The sequence below is a fragment of the Hyposmocoma kahamanoa genome, unplaced genomic scaffold, assembly GCF_003589595.1.
Source record: "Hyposmocoma kahamanoa isolate Upper Pololo Valley unplaced genomic scaffold, ASM358959v1 103, whole genome shotgun sequence".
NCBI lineage: Eukaryota > Metazoa > Arthropoda > Insecta > Lepidoptera > Cosmopterigidae > Hyposmocoma > Hyposmocoma kahamanoa.
The window spans coordinates 1,215,247-1,239,373 of NW_020653344.1; the positions used below are offsets into that span (position 1 = coordinate 1,215,247).

General features: G+C 34.1%; 4 protein-coding genes across 5 annotated transcripts; all 4 read left to right on the plus strand.

Annotated features, from left to right (window-relative positions):
- The first annotated feature begins 474 nt into the window (after positions 1–474).
- On the plus strand, positions 475–6,340 carry LOC113238525. 2 transcript variants are annotated; one of them, XM_026475354.1, is made up of 4 exons: positions 475–509; positions 3,434–4,418; positions 4,612–6,073; positions 6,149–6,340. In XM_026475354.1, the coding sequence occupies exons 2-3, from the start codon at positions 3,621–3,623 to the stop codon at positions 5,092–5,094; spliced, it is 1,281 nt and encodes a 426-aa protein (XP_026331139.1). In that variant the 5' UTR covers positions 475–509; positions 3,434–3,620; the 3' UTR covers positions 5,095–6,073; positions 6,149–6,340. The 2 variants fall into 2 exon arrangements, with proteins under 2 accessions (XP_026331139.1, XP_026331145.1); XM_026475360.1 differs by lacking the exon at positions 475–509 and adding an exon at positions 2,605–2,826.
- LOC113237905 lies at positions 721–2,273 on the plus strand. The gene is made up of 2 exons (XM_026474624.1): positions 721–1,071; positions 1,711–2,273. Exons 1-2 carry the CDS (start codon positions 721–723, stop codon positions 2,185–2,187), a joined length of 828 nt encoding a protein of 275 aa, XP_026330409.1. The 3' UTR covers positions 2,188–2,273.
- Positions 6,341–14,511: 8,171 nt separating the features above from the next.
- On the plus strand, positions 14,512–15,952 carry LOC113237914. Its single transcript, XM_026474635.1, has 2 exons — positions 14,512–15,309; positions 15,488–15,952. Exons 1-2 carry the CDS (start codon positions 14,512–14,514, stop codon positions 15,950–15,952), a joined length of 1,263 nt encoding a protein of 420 aa, XP_026330420.1.
- Positions 15,953–17,603: 1,651 nt separating this feature from the next.
- Positions 17,604–21,064, plus strand: LOC113237925. Its single transcript, XM_026474646.1, has 2 exons — positions 17,604–19,250; positions 20,603–21,064. The coding sequence occupies exons 1-2, from the start codon at positions 18,453–18,455 to the stop codon at positions 21,062–21,064; spliced, it is 1,260 nt and encodes a 419-aa protein (XP_026330431.1). The 5' UTR covers positions 17,604–18,452.
- Positions 21,065–24,127: the final 3,063 nt, after the last annotated feature.

Genomic DNA, 24,127 nt, shown 5'->3' on the forward strand with positions numbered 1-24,127 from the left:
TTGTTTCTAATCTGACTCGATTGTTCTGTTTGTTCAAACTTCACATCCAAGAAGTACACGTACAAACCTAAATTATGTTTGGAAATTCAATGAATTTATTACAATTTATTATATACACATATAGGTATGTAAAGTAATTCCAAAGTTGCGGGATTTACTTTGAAACGACTTTCATTGAGAATATCTCGAGCGAGACTATATGTACATATTATTTACTAACTCGATATCTGCACATTTTTCGTAGGATTTCCAAAAAGTTACCTATCGATACTCCACTTAATTAAGTTTCTTAAACCATTATTACCACGCACTCTAAATACTTCCTTAATAAAATAATAATATACAAATGAAATAGAAAAGTGAATTAAATTTAAAATTAAAAAAATTACAAAAACTTGTATTTAATTGACTAGTATCATTTTATATGCCAAACTATAAACAGCAAAACATGAAATTATTTATATCGCTAAATATACCTGCTCCATCTCTATTTATCTGTATTTTTTAAGGTATGTATTAGATTTTATATCTTTCTAAGTTGTATAATAATGACTTTGTGTAACATAAATTAACCTGTTTATAAACCAACACCAGTTTGTGTAGACTGATATCTTATCTGTAACGAGTAATCACAGAATCTATATATAAAAAAGTAATTTGCTGTGTCAGTCGTGTCTGATATAGTAAGTAGCAAGGAGAAATAACTTCTGAACGCTTACGATGAATGAATATCAGTTTGATGGTGACATAAATGACTTAAGTGTTGAACAAAGAGAATTAATTGCTGATGTATTCAAAGTGCAAGGTTTCAAAAACGTAAAAATTGAAGTACAACCAGTGGGCAAAGAAGGAGATAATTTTGTAGCAAACGTAAAAAGAATGATCGTAACTAAGGATGGTGAAACTTTTAAGATAATTGGTAAAGTGGCTCCAAAAAATGAAGAATTGCGAACTATTAGAAAAACAGCTACTTATTTCCAAAATGAGCATGTCATGTACACCAAAGTGTTACCTAAGTTTACTGAATTAGAAAAAACGGTAAACGTTTCAGAAGAGGAAAGACTGAGATACGCTACTTGCTATGGGACATACTTAAAAGCACCCAATTAAATTATTCTTCTAGAAGATTTAGAAGTAACTGGATTCAAGATGCTTAATAAGTTCACTCCATTGTCAGATGAAACTGTGAAACTGGTTCTCAAAAATTTTGCTATGTTACATTCACTGTCTTATGCTTTGAAATACCAACAAAGACATGCGTTTGAAATGTTTTGTAAGGAACTTGTCAATATATGGGAAGTCTTAGGCGAAGTTTCTGAAATGACTGATTATTTTGAAAAACTTAATGCCGAAGTGCATATATTAATGGATGACAACAGATACAAGAATGCAGTTAAAAACGCAACGGTTCAGGTGATTTCACGTGCTCAGGAACTAGCCAAAATAGATTCCAGTTCGAAGTTTTCCGTAATTCAACAAGGAGATTCATGGAGCAATAACATTATGTTCAAACTTACGGTAAGGATGTATTAATAGAATAAACAGTAAATTAATTAATAGTTTATTTTACATATTTCCATAATAAGGTGATCGTGCCGTTACATAAGCACACATGAGTTTTTTAGAATATTTAATAATACTTCAACGACGCTGAAAACAAAGAAGTACTTACTAAATAAATTAATTGTATTATTTCTTTATCAATTTTAGGATGACAAAGCAGTGGAGTGCTGTATGATCGACTACCAATTATCAAAACAGAGTAGTCCCGTCGCTGATCTTCATTACATGATCTTCAATTGCACCGATCACGCCACAAGAATGAAGCATTTCCACGACTGGATCGATTATTATTACTCGGAATTGGATAAAAGATTGGCTAAGTTCGAACTAAAGACCGATGAAGTTTATCCTAAGTACCAACTCGAAGCAGATTTAAAAATGTTTGCTGAGTTCTCTCTTGGCCATGCTATCATGTTGGCTGCACTAGTGTTTAGAGAAACAGCAGATACTGGTGATCTTGTGGAAGCGACAAATGACAAAGAGCCTAATAAATATAAAGATGACACGGCCGATAAAAACAAATTTACAGTTTCACGTTCTGCAACGGTAAATAAATTGAAAGCAAGGTTAGAACAAGTGATCGATAGTTTTATAGAGTTCGGGTATCTATCTAATATTAATTAAGTGTCATTTAAAACGAGGTTTGCTACTTTTATTTGGTGAATTTGGTAGTATTGAGATATATTAAATGTTGGTACTAGATAAAACGGAACAAATCAAAAATCAGTCCAATGTTTTATACATCTTCAAAATTTCTTACAAACATAATTTTTTTTTGTTTGAATATTAAAATCAAACAACAATATGTTTTGTTTTTTGATTGTATTACTCAATTTTTTTCAAGTTATTTGTCTTAACTGCCAATGTCGAACATAGACTTTTCTTAAGTTTCATCACGATGTTCAGCGCATTTTTTTTTTAGTTTGTTTGGTCATTCAACAATTGTTACTTTTCCTTGAATCACACACAGATGCCTGTCTTCTTCCCATATATGTAGATGGAGGCAAAATAGAAAAAAAACTGAATTGATCGACGATTGATTATAACGAATAAATGTTTATGGAGCCTGTTATTTTCTATGTCGCCATTCGTAACGTTTATTTTTTGTTATTCGTCGTTTAAACACCATACCTGGAAAATTTATATAATAAAAGTCAAGGACTAGATGGACGGAAGATATAGTCAAAGTAACCCGAAAAACCTGGATGCAAATAGCCCGTGACCGGAGATAATGGCGTGCAAATGACTCACATTCAGCAGTGGGTGATTGAAGTCTGAATAAGAAGAAAAACACTAGAAACGTCTAAATACTAAATCATAAGCCAACCCCAGTAACTTACTATGCACTGTTTAATTATTCCGACAATCCAACGGTTACACAAAATATTAAATTCAAATATAAAATGTTAAACCTATTGTCCATCTCATTAACGAAAGAGTGAATGGTTTAGTGCGCGAACGATCGGGTATTCAAACTGTTTTGTAATGTGTAATATAATAAAATATTCCTAAGGTATAAAATAGCACGGGGAAAATTAGTTTTTGCTCTTTATTAAGGGACAGAGCTAGTATTTGTTCTGGTTTGGTAATTGCGTCTTTGAGTTTTGCTATGTTTAAAATTGCTTAATTTTTTATTAAAACCAGTTTTTATCGCGGTGAAAGTATTTGCCAATCGGCTTAAGGTATTCGCTGCTTGTTACCCAGGGTAAACCAGACTTATAGAAAAGAAACGGTACGTTGTGAGGAGAAGCTTCTTTCTTATACCTCATAATAACATCCTCTATATACATTTTATTAAAATAAAGCGTATCAAATTGTCAGGAGCTAAAAATATAAAACATAATGTATAGTAATTATTATATTGTTCCAGATGTAGAAAAAACGCGCCGTTTCATGATCGCAATCAGCATAGCTATCTTATCAGTGGCAAGTTATCATAGACGATAATTTCATATCAAAGTATTAGATAACAATTTTACATATAAGTCACTGCTTACAACAATATTCAAATAATTGTTGTTTGAAGCTGCACAATATCCTTCTTATCAACACTTACAATGACTGAATTTGAGTTTGACAGTCACATGAGTGACTTAAGTGTTGAACAGAGAGAATTAATTGCCAATGTGTTTAAGGAGCACGAATTCAAAGATATAAAAATTAAGGTACAGCCAGTGGGCAGTGAAGGAGATAACTTTGGAGCTAACGTGAAAAGAATCATCGGAGAAAAGGATGATAAAACCTTCAAAATTATTGCTAAAATCGCTCCAAAAACGGAAATGTTACGAGTTATGGCAAATACTGTTATCTTTTTCAAAAACGAGCATGTTATGTACACTGAAGTGTTACCTAAGTTTACTGAATTAGAAAAAGCTGCAAATATTCCAAAGGAGGAAAGACTAAGATACGCAACTTGCTATGGAACATATTTAGAAGCACCGAATGAAATGATTCTTCTGGAAGATTTAGAAGTACCTGGATACAAGATGCTTGATAAGGTCACCTCATTGTCAGATGAAGCTGTGAAACTGGTTCTCAAAAATTTCGCTATGCTACATTCTTTATCATATGCTTTGAAATATGAACAAAGAGAAACGTTTGAAAAGTTTTGTCAGAGACTTGTTAACACATGGGTACTCATGGCCGGCGTTCCCGAAATGATTGATTATTTTGAGAAACTTGAGGTCGATGTGCAAACATTAATAGACGACGACAAATACAAGAATGCAATTAAAAACACAATAGGTCAGGTGATTTTACGTGCATCGGAACTAGCCAAAACGTATTCCAGTTCGAAATTCTCCGTAATTCAGCAAGGAGATTCGTGGACCAATAACATTATGTTCAGACTTGAGGTAAGAATATATTGACTGAATAAGCATTAGAAGAAAATATAACTTCGGTTAATACATTTATAATAAGACGATCATGTCATTATACAAGTACTAATGGTCTTTTTTATTTAGAATATTTAGTGATTCTACAACGCTGAATAGAATTGGATACTTACGAAATAAATTAATCGTATTATTTTTTAATCAATTTTAGGATGACAGAGCAGTTGAGTGCTGTATGATCGATTATCAACTATCTAAACGGAGTAGTCCCGTCGCTGACCTTCATTGTCTGATCTTCAATTGCACTGACTACGCTACAAGAGCGAAGCATTTTTATGACTGGATCGATTATTATTACTTGCAATTGGATAAAAGATTGGCCAAGTTCGAATTAAAGACCGAGGAAGTTTATCCTAGATATCAACTCGAAGCAGACTTAAAACTGTTTGCCAAGTTCTCTCTTGGGCATGCTATTGTAATGGCTGGCCTAGTGTTCAGAGAGGCAGGAAATGCGACTGAACTTAAGAAAGCAATGAATAACGACGATCCTAATAAATATATGGATGGGATGATTGAACAAACAAAACTTTCAACTTCAGATCCTGCAACGATAAAAAAGTTTAAAACAAGATTAGAAGAGCTTGTCGATAGTTTTATTGAGTTTGGGTATATAAATGCGTCTAAGATTGTATAGCGTTATTTAAAAACATAATGCTCGTTATATTTGGTCAATTTGGTTGTATTAAGATGATTAAACTGTTCGTACTCTGCTTTAAGAAGTTAAACTCGCTTATTTGTTTTACACCACTTTAACTAGCGTGACCGCGTGGATGCATTTCCAGTAAGTTAACATCGAAATTTCAATTCGGTTAGGAACCATTACCTGGTGATTTTGTATAGCTTAAAAACTTTCATTATTGTTATATTATGGTTTTTGTTCGTATTTAGCACGCCATAAACGATGTATATTTCGTGTTTCTTTTGTTTGACTATATAATTAACAAATTTTGCTGCATTGAAGAAGCGTATAGAAACCATGAGAGTATTTCGGAACGTAAAAGGAAAAACCGCAAGATGTGGGATATTTAATGCGTTATTTTTTAATTTATTTCCAAATGTTGAATTCTGCACCTCTTAGACCTCCACTTGGTACACGAACGTTCGTGTTGATATCAACCTTAATGAATTCATAGTTAGCATTTATAACCGCCATTAACGTAAATACTGCGCGTTCTTTTGTAGTTGAAATAATATATGATCCCGAACCACGAGGTTTATTTATTTCCACGTGCTTGCCCTTTAAAGTACCAAGCACATAAGAAACATTGCATTCCAAATCTTTGGAAATGATTTCCTATTCCTCGACTGTTTCCGGTAATTGGAAAATTAATCAACACCCACCAACTATGTATTATGTCCGTAATAACAGCTCGACGCCAACTCTAATACATTACAGCTCCAAGCCAACGCCGCAGTATAAGACCGATTCTTTATATAGCCAGCAATTGTCTACAATACTATTATCGGAAACACAACAGCTGCCATACAGTACATGAACTATTCCAACAGCAAAATGGGTTTGAACAAAATGAATCATTATTCAACACTCAAAAATAATAATTCAATATTCTAAAATGAATAAGTCTGCTTTTCCTCAGTTTATTACATAAATGGTCGGTTTAATGTAACAGATTATTTATCACCTTGATGAAACGATTCAAAACTTATAATATATTATTGTATTGCAGATTTCCATAAGGCATTGTGTGGAAATAGCACTACGACATTTTCAATCTCAGAGAGTATTTGTTAAAAGAACTTGGGCCAAGAAGGCCAAGAACTGTGGAAGTTATCGAGACGTGACCGTGCAGGGAATGTGTGCTGAAATTAAATAGCGCCTTGCTGCAAATTTGTTTATTGGGATTTGTTTCACACAAATGCTCACCAAACATAGTCCATAGTAAGTTAAGTAAATAATCTAAACTGATCACAATTATTAATATAAGTAAATCTGGAGTTATATTACGCGTGATAAACGTGGCAGTCCGGCTGAGAGAAGAGGAAGTGAGCAAGAGAGTGAACGGATTAACGTTCATAAAGAATATAGATATTGAACCATTGACAATCTAAGGGGTACCATTCACTGTCTAACAGTATTTCCAGTCATTTAATGTTGGAAAAGACTTGCATCAAGTTTTATAGTTTTAGGTTTAGCAATTGTTTGCGTAACGCTAATTGTGTAGCCAACCGTCACCTCTCATATACACACATCAAAAAAAGTTTGCGATCACTTCGAAAAACTGAAATCTATTTTGTTACTGTAGATTATATTATGATTTTTTCTTCTTTTTAGATTCTTTATTTAAAAATAAATTAGAACATAAAACAATGACCCCGTTCAATTGTTTTTTCATATAAAAAGGCTTTCAGTCCTAGCTTACGCTCATTCAGAAATCTGATTTAGTCAATTATAAGCGATTCAAGATATTTTTCGCGGAAAGTTGTGATTGAAAAAATGCCAAGAGGATTATCAGAGGTTTTACGAGCTAGAATAGTAACTTTGAGGGAAGAAGGATACACCACGAGAGTAATAGCACGCAGACTTGCTATATCCCAATCCTGTGTCGTGGCTACGTTGCAGAGGTATCACGGAATGGGGAATTTAGCTGACCGACCCCGCAGCGGTCGCCCAACTGTTTTGACAGCTGCCCAAAAGCGCTATATTAGATTGCTGGCAGCCCGTGATCCAACAATCAACGCCACTAAAATAAAAGCAGAAGTCAGGGCCGCCTCTGGGCTTGAAGTTAGCACGCAGACCGTTCGCAATTGCTTGCACCAGGCTGGATTACGAGCACGGAGGTCTTGGCGAGCTCCGCTCAATTCCCGGCAACGTCAACAACGAAGATTGCAGTGGGCTAGACTTCGGCAAAATGAAGAAGGTGAGGACGAAAACATTTGGCAAAACTGTCTCTTCGTTGACGAATCCCGAATCAGCACTCATCCAGATAACCGACGTGTCCGTGTCTGGAGAAGACCAGGCGACCGTGAAAGACAAAGAACTGCCACTGGAACAGTTCAGCAAGGCGAAAAATCGGTGTCCTTTTGGGGTGGCATTATGATTGGAGCTAGAACGCCTTTGATCCCGTATCGGGGCTTCATGACAGCAGACATGTACAAAGCAGTTGCTATTGATGATATCGTCAGACCATTCCGAGTAAACCATGGGCACCAATTTGTACTGGTCGATGATATTGCGCCCGCACATCGAGCTCAACGAGTCAATGCTGCTCTTCAAGAATACGATATCATACGATTAGACTGGCCTGCCGGCTCGCCCGACTTAAACCCAATAGAGCACGCGTGGGATGCTCTTAAACGAGCAGTATGGAACCGTGAGCCACGTCCCCAGACAGTTCCAGAGCTCAGGGAAGCCGCTATTGAAGACTGGGATAGGTTACCCCAGGAAATGCTGGATAACTTGATCCTCAGCATGCCCAGGAGGATCTTCGCATGTATTCGAGCCAGGGGAGGAGTTATTTTATATTGAATTCACACCTTTTAATAATAAATTGTTGTTTAAGTTTAATTAAACAGTCTTTTTCTTTCTATGAAATTTCTATCACTATTACATTATGATTAATGGCTCAATTTTTTAAAATAAATAATAAAAAATTGTTTTATATTTTAATTTCAAACAGGGTATTCCTATTTAAAGAAAGCATACAACATAGATTTTTTCTTGATAAAGTTAAATTTAAAGAATTATAGGAGTTTATGCTATTGATCGCAAACTTTTTTTGATGTGTGATGTTATCTAGGTGATCAATATTGGATTTCGCTGTAATGGCGTCTTGAGCGAAGTTAAATAACCAGCATCTAAAAATTCGACGATCGTACTTTTCGTGATGAGATTTTTCTTAGTCCAATGTGCATCCGGTGTTTCTGGCGGCGAGTTTTCGATTACACATGATACCTGCAGTCCTTCAAGAAGTGATTTAATTTGAAATTTCCACGTGCCATAACCGTTGAACTGTTGAAAATTTCTTTTTGCTCACGGTTCCATTTTATATTAACTACACCGTATTTAACCACACTTTTTATATATTACGTGTCTGGGCCCATAACCCGTTCCCCGTCCCGTCCTTACTCTATTATTCCAATATTTGACGTACCGAAACAATAATAACAATAAAGAAAAGTTAGTAAATCCAATTCTACAAAATTTTTAATTCCCTGTTCCTGAGTAATTTTCAATTGTAACGTTATTGAAATACCATTCATTATTTTAACATCTAACGTTACAATCATTATCATAAAAAATGGCCCCAATAACTGCGTTGAAATGACTGACTGACTTGTTAAAATGTCAATCAATATTTTGAGCTCTTAACAAGTCCAATGGTTGTACTCATTGACTTACAAATAAATGGACGACGGGTCTAATACAAAAACCACGAAAAAAATGTCCCAAGTCAACCTATTCGAAATTTAAATTGTAATGTCATCGCAGTATCGCGCTGTCAGTAGAACAAATGAAGACTAAAGCGGAGTTTGGCGCTCTGTATACGATTTTAGCGCCTTACAAGTGCGGACACTTTTTAGCGCGGACCCGAAGTCCATATAATTGTAAGTCAATGGTTGTACTCGTATATTTATGTTTTTATCTCCCAACTCAAATTACGCTCGTGGATAAACAATCAATTGTTTATCCAACTTTGAACGGTAATAGTCGAGTCATGCATAATTATTATTTCTGCTACTATATACAGTGTACTATATACAGTACATTTGAAAATGATTTATTTATTTATTTCATTATTTATTGTACAGGAAAACACAAATCACATTTAGTAAAACGAAAAACACAAACAAAAAGTACTGCTTATTTCTATAAGAAATTTCTTCCTGCAGACCAATATACGGGACACAATAATTACAATAACGGATGTACGTGCACAACAAAACAAAATCAAATTATGTAATAAAATAATAATAAAAAAACAATAGCAGAAATATTAAATTACTACAGACTACATAAATACTTAGATAAATCATCAAACACATTTCATATTATAAAATCTATAAAATGGATGGAACAGAGGATAAATATTGCTTCTTGACTCTCATTTTAAAGATAGCTTAGGATTTACTGTTATGTACAGTAATGGGAAGTGCGTTCCAAAGTCTGAACAGTAAAGGAGTGAGAATAAAAACCGGAACTGAATGATGGAAAAGATAACTGGGACCTAACGAGAGAGCGATAAGGCTTACCCTGGGACTAGAGAAATCTGAAACGCTCTTTCAGATACCTGGGAGACAAAGGATAATGTAGATGATGTACAGAATCTGGTTACCTTGTATCGACGATATAGCAATTTGTTGAATTTTTATCATGTAAGCTAATAATAATAATCTTTTATTTCAAACTAATTAGTTCATATTGTATTGACAGCCACTGTTATTACAATTTAATTTAAAATTTTTATTTTGTATTATAAAAATTTATTATAACAACCGTTGTTATCAACAAAATGTGAAGAAATTAGTTTGAAATAAAAGATTATTTTTATTAGCTTTACTGTCTTATTAATTACTGGATATGGACACTGGGGTGCCACGCAGAGGTCTTAGGTTCGATTCTCAGATCGGGAAATATATGTGTGGCCTACATTTATGTCTCGTGAGTTTGGATGTAATTTGTGGTCGTTTATGTGGCACCCGTGATACAGGGTTTCCCTAGGGCGGGGCCATGAGTGTGTTGCATTATTGTGTGTTGCGCTTTATTATAATTATGTTAGTAACGATGCAATTTAATTAATTATTTAATATTATATAAGGCGACTATCAAAAGCATGTAATAAGCATTCCAGTGCCTTACTATCGGGCAATCTACCCTCTTCAGAGTAGTGATTAGGAGACCGCCGGTGGAGTCCCGCACACGCTGCATCACCACTGGATAATCTGGAAACTATCAAACAAAAAAATACAATAAGACTAGAAGAAATATTGAATTCCTAACAAGAAAATTAATACCCATCTATCATAATTGTTCGAAAAAATATCAAACTATGAAATGACTTTTTTTTTTTTTTTTGACGGGGGGGAAATCTTTATGGATACCCCTGAGCCCAGGGAGACTCAGGTGTTATGTGGGGACTCTTCCTCCAGTCTGGAGGGCCTACCCCACTAAAACCCCCCGGGTTTCCCTCTCGCCGGTTGAGTCGGCGCCGTGGGATCAGTGAACATTCACCACGACGCCGCCCGGCAAACTATGAAATGCCTAGCGGGCCAACCTTGTCGCCTGCGGCAATCCTCTTAATGACAAGCATCTTATTTCGGAATAACATCACTAAAACGCAGATATTAAATTAGTCAGACGGAATACTAGACTTTTCTGGCTGGAGAATAAGGAACGATTCTAAATATTTTGAACCATATTCAGTCCTAAATGAAAGCCGTAGTTAGTTAGCTATTTTAGCTTTAACGTTTTGTGTTAATACAGACTATATTGACTTCATGATAGTTGTATAAAAAATTTGTAACTTATATAATATATATAGTGAATATTTGGATGCATGAAGATTATTTGTCTGTGTTTTTGAAAAATATTAATATAAAATAGCATTGTGTTGTATAGACGTACGTAGTTAAATAACTAATAATAATAATGTAAAGACAAAATATTAAAAAGACTTCTTTTGCCTTTTCTGCATGAAGTGTTACCCGTAAATAGACGTGCATTAAATTTAAATTCACAAATCAATGCACCTAGTAAATAAGTCACAGTGTAATAGTATAATAAATGTTATAACACTAATTTAATTGCGTCTGTAGCCGAACGTTTACCACCCTGGTTTGCCACGCAGAGGTCCCGGGTTCCATTACCGGGTCGGGAGAAATATTTGTATTGCCTACATTTATTTCTCTCGTGACTTTGAGTGTAATTTGTGGTTGTCTATGTGTGTCTCCATGGCACCGGCGATACAGGGTTTTCCGCACTATGAGTGTGTACGTTATTTATTTATTATTAATTTATTTAAATAAATAACAAAAGAAGTTAATATAATCATACATTATTCGTTATGCTTTAAAAACAAAATAATGTGGGTAATTGTGCCGCAAATTTGAAACTTTCGCGCTTTTAAAAACTTTCATACTTTATGCCGCTTGCAATGAGTTAATTAACACCCTTGGTGTAATAATGTCACATCTACAACTTTTCAGTACTTTAAATATCAATTTTGCTTCATGGATATATATAATAATTTTATTTCAAAAGTTTCTTGCCTCACCAAATGTGAAAAATGACCAACGTGAGAAAGAAATGTGACCAAATGTGAAAAAGAAACGTCCGGTATTTTTATGATACCAATTAAAAGTGGACTACAAGAATTATTATTCTTTTTAAGTAAGGTAGTACGAATTATGAATTATACATGGTTATTTGTAATATACTAACTATCTCTCAGTACTACATTACTAACATCAGAAACAACAAAAAAAAACAACTTTAGGTCCATTACTTTTTACAAAATATTATAAATTTAACATAAATTTACTTTTAAAGTTTTGTTGCACTATCTGATACTTTTTATATCAGTATTTAATTGTAAGTTCAAATGTGCAAGCGTTCGTCCTCCTCGACGACATCTACCTCCGTCCCTGTGTCTATCTAAATATATGTATAAAGCGATCTATTTAAATATTTATATTTTTTTAAGAAAGTAAAACTCGAACAAAAAGCCAAACAAAAAACCAAAGAGATAGAATAGAAGTGTCCGTGATTGGCCAAGTACTGCTCGTGTTTTAACCAATCAGGCGGCTGTAGAACGTTTGCGTTGCGTTATATTTTATATTGTTTTTAAATAGTTCTTTTTTGCCAAATGCTTACGCCTTTATACCTTTTATGTATTTAATAAAAAAAATTTAGAATTTTAATAATTTCACAAATATAGTGACGTTATTCAGGAATACAATGACGCGTTTAAGGAGACCTTTTAATTAGCGAAAATACTATCTTTTTTTCGAAGGTTTTTTTTCAGGAACGAGTACCATAGACAGTAGAGTTTTGGTTTAGGGGTCTTACCATGAACTCTTATTACAGTTCAGTATAGGTTCGTAACGACAAAAAAGTGGGATGTTGATGTACACTTCATGTAGCGCTGTCTCACAACGATTCATTTTTGGTCCTAAACTGAATCGTAATAAGAGATGAACTAAAAAGTGCGTCTTTGTGATATAGTTCATGAAATTACAATTGACAAATTGAAATACAGGAGTACAAAAAAATCATTGAAAACAGTGCTTACTTTTAAAAGTAAAATAATTTCTCCATGAAGCAAAACAGCCTATCAACAATATTTAAAGTACTTTTCCTCCGTGTCCCATAACCGTGAGACGCCCTGTATATTGTGCAAGTATGCATGTAGGTAAATGCCCTACAATGTGATCGCAAGCGAATGGTCTTTATCAGTATCAGTCAAAATTACAACTAAATTTTAGAATTGTGTGTGAGTGTGAGTCAAGTTGAGTTCGATTGATCTCAGTAACAAACTTTTTTATTTTTCCCAAAAACTGCTTACAACTTACATGTTGTAAAGCCTGCCAGTCAGTTCCAAGACTATTCGTTAAAGTTATAATGTTCTTGTTAGCTCAAACCTAGAAAGATTTCGCATTAGCACGCAGAGTTCTTCGAATCTCAATTAAAATAAATTCCAGCTCGAAACACTCCTCACTTCGACGGGGAAATTCTCGGAAACTGATATTATAACCAAGTAGCACTTATCTTGAGTGAGTAAATAAAATATCAAGATATAAAATTAGGTACTTGCTGATTTATAATGAAATGATCTTCAACAAATCTTTATATTTTTGTCCTTAAACCATCACTAACATAGTACTTGCGCAGTCGGGATTTGTGTAACCAAAATTCCCACTCCGGTGTTATTAATCTTTGAAGTATCAGATACATTTTCAGACGTCCCATAAACATCACAAATTAACGTATTTTCATTAAGTTTGTAGAGGACTTGAGAAAACGGAGTTTATAGCTTTCTTTATAATTATTTTGATTAATTTAATTTCCTTGATTTTCACTTTGGGTAAGAGCTGCAAATAAAGGTCAACTCGGTTATTCAAACTTTTTTGTAGGGTAAAACCGGGTTAGATGCCGCACTTTTTCAAAGGGCCTCCTAATATAAAAATTATTGGTTTACCACTTTACCATGAATAATTCCTATGGATATAACTAGTTTAATCGTTTACATTACATTGAGACTTGATATTATTGATCTAACATGTACTGATTTTGAAGAAATTAACTTTTAGCAAACCTATTGTTTTGAGGATAGACGCCCTATAATAATATGGATAGACGCCACGCGATGAAAATACTAACAAGGATAGATGTCCTCTAGAATAAAATTAGTAAAATTCATAATAAAATGTTTTATTTGTAATCTTTAATATATTGTATATACATATTACATCTTTAATAATAAATATGTATGCACAAACTAAACGCGTCTATTCCACACGAAGCCCTGCAGGAACTTTGATGAGTGGTGTCTATATTCCTTATTTAAACTAATTATTCTTTGTTGCGATTTGGGGAAGTTTGATTTTTTTTATCTATCTCAGTTTTATCCTAGTCTATAATTTTATAAAATTTTGCTGAAAACATGTGTTCAGTTTTACAAAATAGCACGAGGAAAACTGGTTTTTACTCATTGGCAAGACAACTGAGCTGATATTTGTTCTGGTTTGATAATTACATCTTTGAGTTTTGCCATTTTTAAAACCGCTTAATTTTTCTTGAAATCCGGTGCACATTCGTGTAGTTTTCCCTTTAAAATTCGTAGTTCCCTTAAATCTTGCGTAGACTCATCCCATTACAATCCAAATGCGCATTCGTTTACACCCTCTATAAACATTTTATTTCTATTTATTTATTGTTTGTATCATTATCTTATCAGTGGTAAGTTATCATAGATAATAATGTCATATCAAAGCATAAGATAAGAGTATTACATATAAGTCACTGCTTACAACAATATTAATCAAAATAATTGTTGGTTGAAGTAGCACAATATACTTCTTATCAACACTTACAATGACTGAATTTCAGTTTGACGGTGACATAAGTGACTTAAGTTTTAAACAAAGAGAACTAATTGCTAAGGTGCTTAAAGAGAAAGGCTTCAAAGATATAAAAATTGAAGTACAACCAGTGGGCAAAGAAGGTGACAACTTTGCATCTAATGTGAAAAGAATCACAGTAGAAAAAGATAGTGAAACCTTTAAGATAATTGCTAAAGTGGCTCCAAAAACCGAAACATTACGAGCTATTGTAAATGCAGAGATCTTTTTTCAAAACGAGCATGTCATGTATACCGAAGTGCTGCCTAAGTTTTCTGAATTAGAAATAACCGCAAATATTCCAGAGGAGGAAAGACTAAGATACGCAATTTGTTATGGGACATACTTAGAAGCACCTAATGAAATGATTCTTTTAGAAGATTTAGAAGTAACTGGATACAAGATGTTTGATAAGTTCACTCCATTGCCAGATGAAACTGTGAAACTTGTTCTTAAAAATTTTGCTACAATACATTCTTTGTCATATGCTCTAAAATACCAAGAAACAGAGACGTTTGAAAACTTTTGTAAGAAACTTGTCAATACATGGGTATACATGGTTAACGTACCTGAAATTGTTGATTATTTTGAGAGGCTTGACGCTGATGTGCAAACGTTAATAGATGACGACAAATATAAGAACGAGGTTAAAAACGCAACGGCTCAAATGATTTCGCGTGCATCGGAACTGGACAAAATGTATTCCAGCTCGAAATTCTCCGTAATTCAGCAAGGAGATTCGTGGACGAACAACATTATGTTCAGAATTGAGGTAAGACTGTGCAGTAGAAGAAATTATAATTTCATTGAAAATTTACTACGACTGACTAATCATTACATGCCATTACATAAGTACAAACGAATTTTTGTTTTATTATAATGTTTAATAATTCTACAAAGACGCTGAATACGAATCTTAACTTGAAAAATTAATACTTTATAAATTTTAGGATGACAGAGCAGTGGAGTGTTGTATGATCGACTATCAACTATCTAAACAGAGTAGTCCCGTCGCTGATCTTCATTTCATGATTTTCAATTGCACCGATCATGCTACGAGAGCAACACATTTCTATGACTGGATCGATTATTATTACTTGCAATTGGGTAAAAGATTGGCGAAATTCGAACTAAAAACCGATGAAATTTATCCTAAATATCAACTCAAAGTGGATTTAAAAATATGTGCCAAGTTCGCTCTTGGGCATGCTATTGTATTGGCTGCATTAGTATTCAAAGAGACAGGAGATGCGACTGAAGTTAAGGAAATGATGAATAACGTGCATCCTAATATATATAAGTATGAAATGACTGTACAAACAAAACTATCAACTTTAGATTCTGTAACGATAAAGAAATTCAAGGCACGATTAGAAGAACTTGTCGATAGTTTTATTGAGTTTGGGTATTTATAAACACGCCATTGTCATTTATGAGGTATGTTACTTTTATCTATATTCTGGTGAATTTGGTAGTATTGAAATGAATAAACTGTTTATTTATTTTGCATAATTTTAGCTAGCGCGGATGGACTTTGCAGTAAATTAGAATCCAAACTCTAATTTAGCCAGAAACTATCACCTGATGATTTTGAATATGTTCAAAACTTTTTATAAACGTTATGCTATTTTTTTCGTTCAGGCACTTAAGTAACATAGCAGCGACATATTTTATTTTTATTTTATTTTTCGACTTTTCGATTTCGAATACATCAGCAATAATTATATAAGCAATAATAATTATAATTACAATGTACTGTCCAACACAGACCTTTCCTAAGTTATATAACGGTGTCCTGGGCCGTTTTTATTCAACGATTCCCTAATACATGTTTATTTCGTAGCTCAAGAAGCCACAAGATGGACGCGGAATGGAAAAAAATCAAAATTTATTTTGATACACACTGTCCCCTCTCTGATCTGGAACCCAAACATAAGCGGTTTTAGTTACATTAGCCTGAAAATGAAAACCAACAAACTTCTCAACACGACAATTATTTTTTCAAAAAATTAAGTTTCCTATAGCCATTTTGCCAACAAATTGAAAGCTGTCCTCTTGATGCACGTATATTCGACGATTCTATATAAAACTTAATATTAAAAATTTTAGTTATGCAGTTTCCTGAATCAGACATCCACCATGCAATCTGGATCCTATATTTTGTTACTTTGTCCTCAACTTCGTGTACTACTTGACAGTTATTCGTAGCATCGAATTTCCACATTGTACTTACTTTTATAGATACCGATTGGAAAGCCGTATTGCACTCCATTTACTACCTCCAACTTATTTACCGTTTCTGGCCGCAATCCACCTCATCACCAGACATGGTGGGTCAGAAGTGTAAACGTATCCACTTTTACTTTCCAGTCATTCTGTCTGTTAACCTCGTAGGCAGTATCCTAAAGTTTTCGCCAAATAACTGCGAGATGACGTGCGTAGAATTAAGTCTAGCTCAAACAAAATACGTCTTATCCATCGTACTTTAGCAAAGTACATGTAAAAATATATAGTATGCATACTGGAATATATACCGGAAATTTGGTAATTTATATAAAAGTACACTAATTTCAATAATAAAGTAGGAGACACTCCTCTACATAAAATTATTCGAAATAAAAGGAACTTTGTGGAAACCTCTAAATTGATGATACTTAGTTCCAGATCAATTCCAATGTCAATAAAAATTTGAACGATGATCACAAAGTCATTTATCGTAAAAACGTTGTACAAAATGGCTAAGTATAAAACAATTAATACCTGCTTTGACACACAGGTGGTAAATTACTATTTACTGTCTTACACATACCTACATGTCGTAATGGTCAAAGAGTATAACCTTTTTTAAGTCACTTGAATTGATGTACTACACGTAAGTGAAGAATAATAATTTTACAATGATCAAAATTGTTATTGCCTAGTTCGTACAGGGATACCACACCATTTTAAATTTTCGCGGCAATTCTCGCTATCAGAATAAAATTCGATTGTCAAAATTCTATCTGCTAGATTTTAGAAGTTGATTAGGACGTTATTCGATTACAACATCCATTGTAATCGAATAACGATCAGTGTAAAAATAAACGCCTCAACGCAGACGGCAGTTCGTGCTTAGCCTTGGACACATACACTTGCCTGTTTGCAGTGTTGAGATCAAATCAGTGATAAATTTTAAAACGTAAATTTTACGATGTGCTATAAAATCATAGGCAGAACTTCAAGAATAGATCCAATTAATTAAATACGAATAATTATTTCCACAACTTATAATTTCAATAAAAATTAATTTCAAAGTGTCTTTAAAAATCAGTGGGACGACCAATCCAAACTATTAAAGCTTTGTATTAGTTGCTGACATTGAAAATATTATTATATAGATAAGTTTCACAGTGTTTGAGTTTTACAATGTTTCTCTGAGTTTTGCTTGTTCTCTTACAAAAACGCTACCAAAAAAGTAACCACGCAAGGTCAAACAATTTTAGTCGACACTTCGTTCAATGATTGAGTCCCTACTATTTCTTGTGTATTCAGTATTATTGTTGAAATATACAATAAAGTAGTAAATTAGTAGTCTAAATTGTTATTAAAGTGGAATTTTTTAATATTATTATTACTACAGTAAAACAATAAATGAAATTTATTTAAAATTTTTGATCACAATTTTATCATTTCAAGTTCCAATGTTTTGTTCTTTTTTAGCTACTTCCCTACTTATTTTTTTTTCTATTTGGTGATACGTTAAAGTGTCCCAAGTATTATCTGCTATAGTAACGGTAGTTATAAACTCACTTAGACGTAAATGATATGACCTTAACAATATATGCGGTAGTTGATTTTATATCATTGGAAGTGAAATTTACTGTATGAGTGTTACAGAAATTGACATTAAAAAGATTGCGAACTGTCGGCATCAAAATGGTTGACTACACTTTCGAAGGTGAAGTAAACGCACTTAGTGAGAAACAACAAGAATTTGTTAAGAATGTTTTGGAAGAACTGGGTGTTAAAAAAGGGAAAGTGGTAATAGAGGCTGTTGGCAAACCAGGTGACAACTATGTTGCCAACGTGAAAAAACTTGTCGTCGAGAAAGATGGCAAAATATTTAAAATTATTGCCAAAATAGCTCCTACTCAGGAAATACCTCGACAAACTATGAATACAGCAATTTGTTTTTCCAATGAGAATATGATGTACTCTGAAGTACTACCAAAATTTACTCAATTGGAAAAGGATGCTAACATTGCAGTCGAAGAAAGACTCAAATATGCCAAATTATACGGAAGTTATTTGGAAGCACCACATGAAATCATTCTCCTAGAAGACTTAACATTATCAGATTTCGTCATGCTTGACAGATTGACTTCACTGAAAGATGACAGTATTAAGCTTGTTCTTAAAAACTTTGCAAAATTACATGCCTCATCGTACGCCTTAAAGAATTTAGAACCCGAAACGTTTGAAATCTTTGCTAAAAAGCTAATTAACATATGGGAACTAATGGGTAATGTCCCGGAAATGGACAAATTTATGAAAGGCTTTAGTACAGATATAATAAATGCAGTGGATGACGAGAAATATATCGATATAATTGATCAAGTAATGAGCGACTTGATGAAAGAAGTATCGGCTTTGTCGAAAATTGATAAAGGCAAAAGCTATTCAGTTATCCAACAAGGCGATCCTTGGACGAACAATATTTTATTCAAATTGGAGGTCAGTGCTTCCTTTTCAAAATAATATCTTTTTTTGGTTTATTGACTAAATTACAGAAAAAAGCTTATTTACTAATTACAAGCTTCGCTCACTAAAGCCTTTCCGGCTTTATCTGCGGCGAAAGAGTTCAGTCTAATTTCAGTAAAAATATAATATAATGGAGCAAAAACTTAAAAACTAACATAATTACATCAAGACGTACAAAAACATGCTCACTTACATATACATACACTATATAATAACAAATTAAGCAAAATACAAAATAACGTTGTATCTTCAGTTCACAAAAAATGTTTCTTAATGTATGATTAATAATGTTTGTTGTTTTGATAGGTACATATAAATTCCTAACTCGAAATGAGTGACGAGTTTATATAAAACACACACGCAAACACTCATAGCCCCGCCCTAGGGAAACCCTGTATAGCAGGTGCCATGGACACATAGACAACCACAAATTACACCCAAACTCACGAGAGAAATAAATGTAGGCCATACAAATATTTCTCCCGGACCTTGAATTGAATCCGGGACCTATGCTTGGCAGTCCAGAATGATAATCGTTCGGCAGAGGCAGTTAAATGTTCATAAAACTCATTTAGTGGAATGTGATCATATCTAATTCTAAACGCTGAAACACGAGTTTCTCTAGAGAGAACCGCACTATCAAACCAAGGCTGTCGAGGAGGCCGCGGTTGCATCGACCTGTACCAAATACTTCTTGCTAGTGAAATTTCCGCGTAATCTGTATCCTAAACATTTAGACAAATATATCTAGTTAGAGGAATGTTTGATAGTAAGCGGTTTACAAATCATGTTCACGCCATCAGATAGACATATAGCCACGTTAGCGACTTTACCTCACACGCCTACGTGGGATGGAATCCATTGCAAAATAGTAGTCCGATTTTTAATACTTAAAGCGTATATCAGTTTCGGAGCTTCATATGCTATTGGCATACATTTACTCCTCAAATTACATTTAACCATGTGTGAATCTGTGGTAATTAGAATCTTATCTCTGTGTATGGACTTAGTATACGATAGGAATGCTTCCGTGATAGCTGTCAACACCGCCTTCATAATAATTGTATATCATTGCAACAAGCATTTGTGTATTGTATATCATACTTCATAGGTATTATATAGGTATTTAGTGCTTAATACCTTAATACCTACCTCTTACCTACCGTACCTACCGTAACTTTAATACATATTTGTGTAGCATTGAGGTTTGTTTTCAACAATGTCAATTGTATATTTTAATGCCGTATCTTACTGGAAAATAAATATCCGCTAACAATCAAGAATTTATTTCTTATTTATTCAATTAACCAACTTTTCTGTTCCAGGGTGATAAATCGATTGATTGCTGTTTGATCGACTACCAAATATCGAAAGAAAGCAGTCCAGTAGCAGATCTTACGTACATGATCTTCAACTGCACCGACTTCGATACACGTTCCAAGCACTTTCATGATTGGATAAATTATTATCATTCCGAGTTAGAACGATATTTGAATTACTATGGTCTCAAGACAGAATCAACATATCCTAGAAATCAACTCGATGAAGACTTTAAAAGATATTCAAAATTTAGTCTCGGACAGTCAATTATGATGGCATCGATGTTAATAAGAGAAAGTAAAGACGCAGGTAAATTTAAAGAAGCAATGGATGATAACAAACCAATGGAGGAAATCATGGAATCTACCAAAATGACTTTGTTGGACGAGGCTACTCTGAAAAGGTTTAGCAACAGAGTTATTGGTTTGATTGATACTTTTTTTAAGCTTGGATATTTAAAAGAATAATATGATAATATACCGTTATAATGTGAAATGAAAAAAATAAGAATAGAATATAATACGTAAAATGGTACAACAAAATGGTTTTATTTCCACTTATACACACTATTAAACAGAAAATTTCTATCAACAAAAGGAACAGGTTTCATTTAAAGATTCAAAATTACATTTAATATTTTAAATAATTTTTTTATGTAAGTGTAGTTAGAAAACAATATATTCATATTTCGTTATTAATGGTTTACATTTACAACAAAACTAGTTAGTGATGTACCTAAAGAAAATGTACATACAATTTATTTATATGTAGTAAATGTGGAAACGAGAAAATACTCGTAATGCGTACGAGCATCATATGATAGCAAATAAATTTTAGAAAAGGCGCTAAAGACGAGTGCATTTCTTTTTAGAATTTAAATATAAATCTAAACAGATTTAAAAAGACTATGTCAAATATAAAAATACTTGCAGCGACTCACAGTGGAGCCCGTCCACACATGGTAACGCTCAAAACTCAATTTTCAAAACATGGGCATTTAAAAAAATGTAATATATTAGCGTAGTCGTAATAAAGTATGACATCACGCGTAAAAATACTGAGTCGCTAACTAAAGTCACTTGTGAAGTGTATCAGGTCAAAGTTTGCTCTTTGCGCTAAATAATAATTATTCCGTAACGTACGTGACTTTATGTCCAATCTTTAGACGTTTATTTCTTACATTGATATTAAAATCGATTTAAATGCATTGTATCAGTGATGCAGCAAGATACATTGAGTCGCCAACATTTTTAATATAATTTAAAGATTTCACGACAAAAAAAACTACAAATAATTAGCCGTATATCAGATAAATATATGAAATAATAATTATATCAGGAGACTCAACACACCATGCTTCGTCATAAGTATAAAGCATTTAAATTGATTTTAATATCAAACATAAAAAATAAATGTCCAAAGATTGCACGTAAAATCACGTACATACGTTACGGAATAATTATTATTTAGCTTAAAGAGCAAACTTTGAGCTGATGCATTTCACAACTAACATTAGTTAGCGACTCAATATTTTTACACGTGATGTGATACTTTATTATGACTAAGCTAATATATATACATTTATTTAAATACCCACAATTTGAAATTTTAGTTTTGTGCATTACCTTGTATGGACGGGCCCCAGTTTGCGACTGTTGCGATTTGCTATAATGGTGTCATAAAATTGTTAGTGTAATCTGCAAAATTACTACTAAATTTTCATTTATACGTAATTTATAACATGTGGCTTTATTCTACCAATGGTAGATTTGTATGTTCTACTACAAGTAAAAATGGGACTATTGGTTTATAGTTTTACATCAAAATGTACTCGATATTTTTGCACCATAACCTGTGCGCGCACAGGAACCTTAAAAGTTCAGTTTCTGGCCCCAGATCAGCCAGTGTACAGGGTTGTCACAGACCTCTGTCACTTGACTTCATCCGGTTCTTCGAGAGGCTAGTGCCTCGGAAGAGCCATCCCGGATGCACGTACAGTACCCTCCCTATTTATCAAATATGTACCAGAGCTGTAGGCACGCACACTTCCCATTGCGCATTGCACACCTAGCTGTTGCCACCGCTAAGCTGTCGAATCTGAGTCCACTACCAAATCTCCCCATTGGTGGCGGAGTAGATCGCTACTAAGACGCGTTAGCTGCTCACAAGAAAGACGCCCCGGCCACATCCAACCGGCGCAGACAAACATGTCCGTCTCTGCAGCTAACCACAAACCCCAGTGCGTCCATACCCAAGTCCGGGTCCCCCAGAAAGGCCCGCAAAGACGTATCACTGGCGGAGGTCTTGGTCCAGGCGCCCGCTGAACCCTGGTCTTGCCGTCGAACCCGTAGTCTCACCGGTAAACCCTATCTCTCGGGTAGGTAGGTACTTACTTAGCGTACAATGAACAACGCGTGAAGTTACCTAGATACGAGCGTACAAATTACAAGTATGTCTCTTACGCCGGAAATTTTCATATAAACACAGAGCCGACCATCATGATGTCAGTGTCAGGGTCATCGATGTTGGACATGACGTGAATTTAATGTTGTTATCATTCATATCATTTATTATTGTCGTGTAATGAATGTATTCAGAAAATGTTTCTAAAACGTAAACGTAGATTTTAGATTATTTTTAAATGAGTTGAGATTATTAGAAAAGGTTGAGAGCATATTTGTCTTCTTACTATGTTATTTTATGTGACAATGGCTGTTAATATTTGGTAATAAATATATGGACCGGCACTGGCCCAAGTCTAATGACTGCCGTCAAGGAAAATAATTTTTATTTACGGAAAATTTATCGAAGCAGTGACGCTAAAGCATATGCTTCACCAAAATTATCATCATTATCAACCAGCCCACCGCTGGGCACGGGTCTCCTCTCAGGCGAGGGTTTAATCTGGCCCAATGCAGTCTGGGGATTTCACAGGTTTTCCGAGGAATCTTCTTAGACGTGCAGGTTTCGTCATTATGTTTTCCTTCACCGAAATTTTATGGTAAATTTCAAATTAAATTTCGCATATAAATTTCGAAAAACTCAGAGGTGCGAGCATGACTTCGAACCCATGGCCTCTACTTGGGAGGCGGCAGGACAAAACACCGTAATCACGGCCATTCTTCCAAATCTCAGTAATACCAGAAATCGTGAAACCAAGTGCATTGACCCACAATCGTCAAGTAATAAAGCCTATGAGATATAGGCCTTTTTACTGTTTTTTACGAACACTCAATCTAGTGATACTTAGGTATCCACTCGCGCTTTAGGGTTAAATAGATTTGACCTCTGCTATTCAGGAGTACAAATTTTATTGATCCTGCGGGTCTCTATTTACTAATCTGACTGACTGTAAATAATACACCATGTGACTTTGGCACTCATGAATTAATTAGTACCACGACCACTGCGGTTGTCGAAAAAGGATCTAAACATCCTACAAAAGTTGTTTTATTAAGCGAACATTGTTAATTGGCAACTGCAAAAGCGTTTTTTATATTTTTTGATGTTCAGACGAATTTTTAATCAGA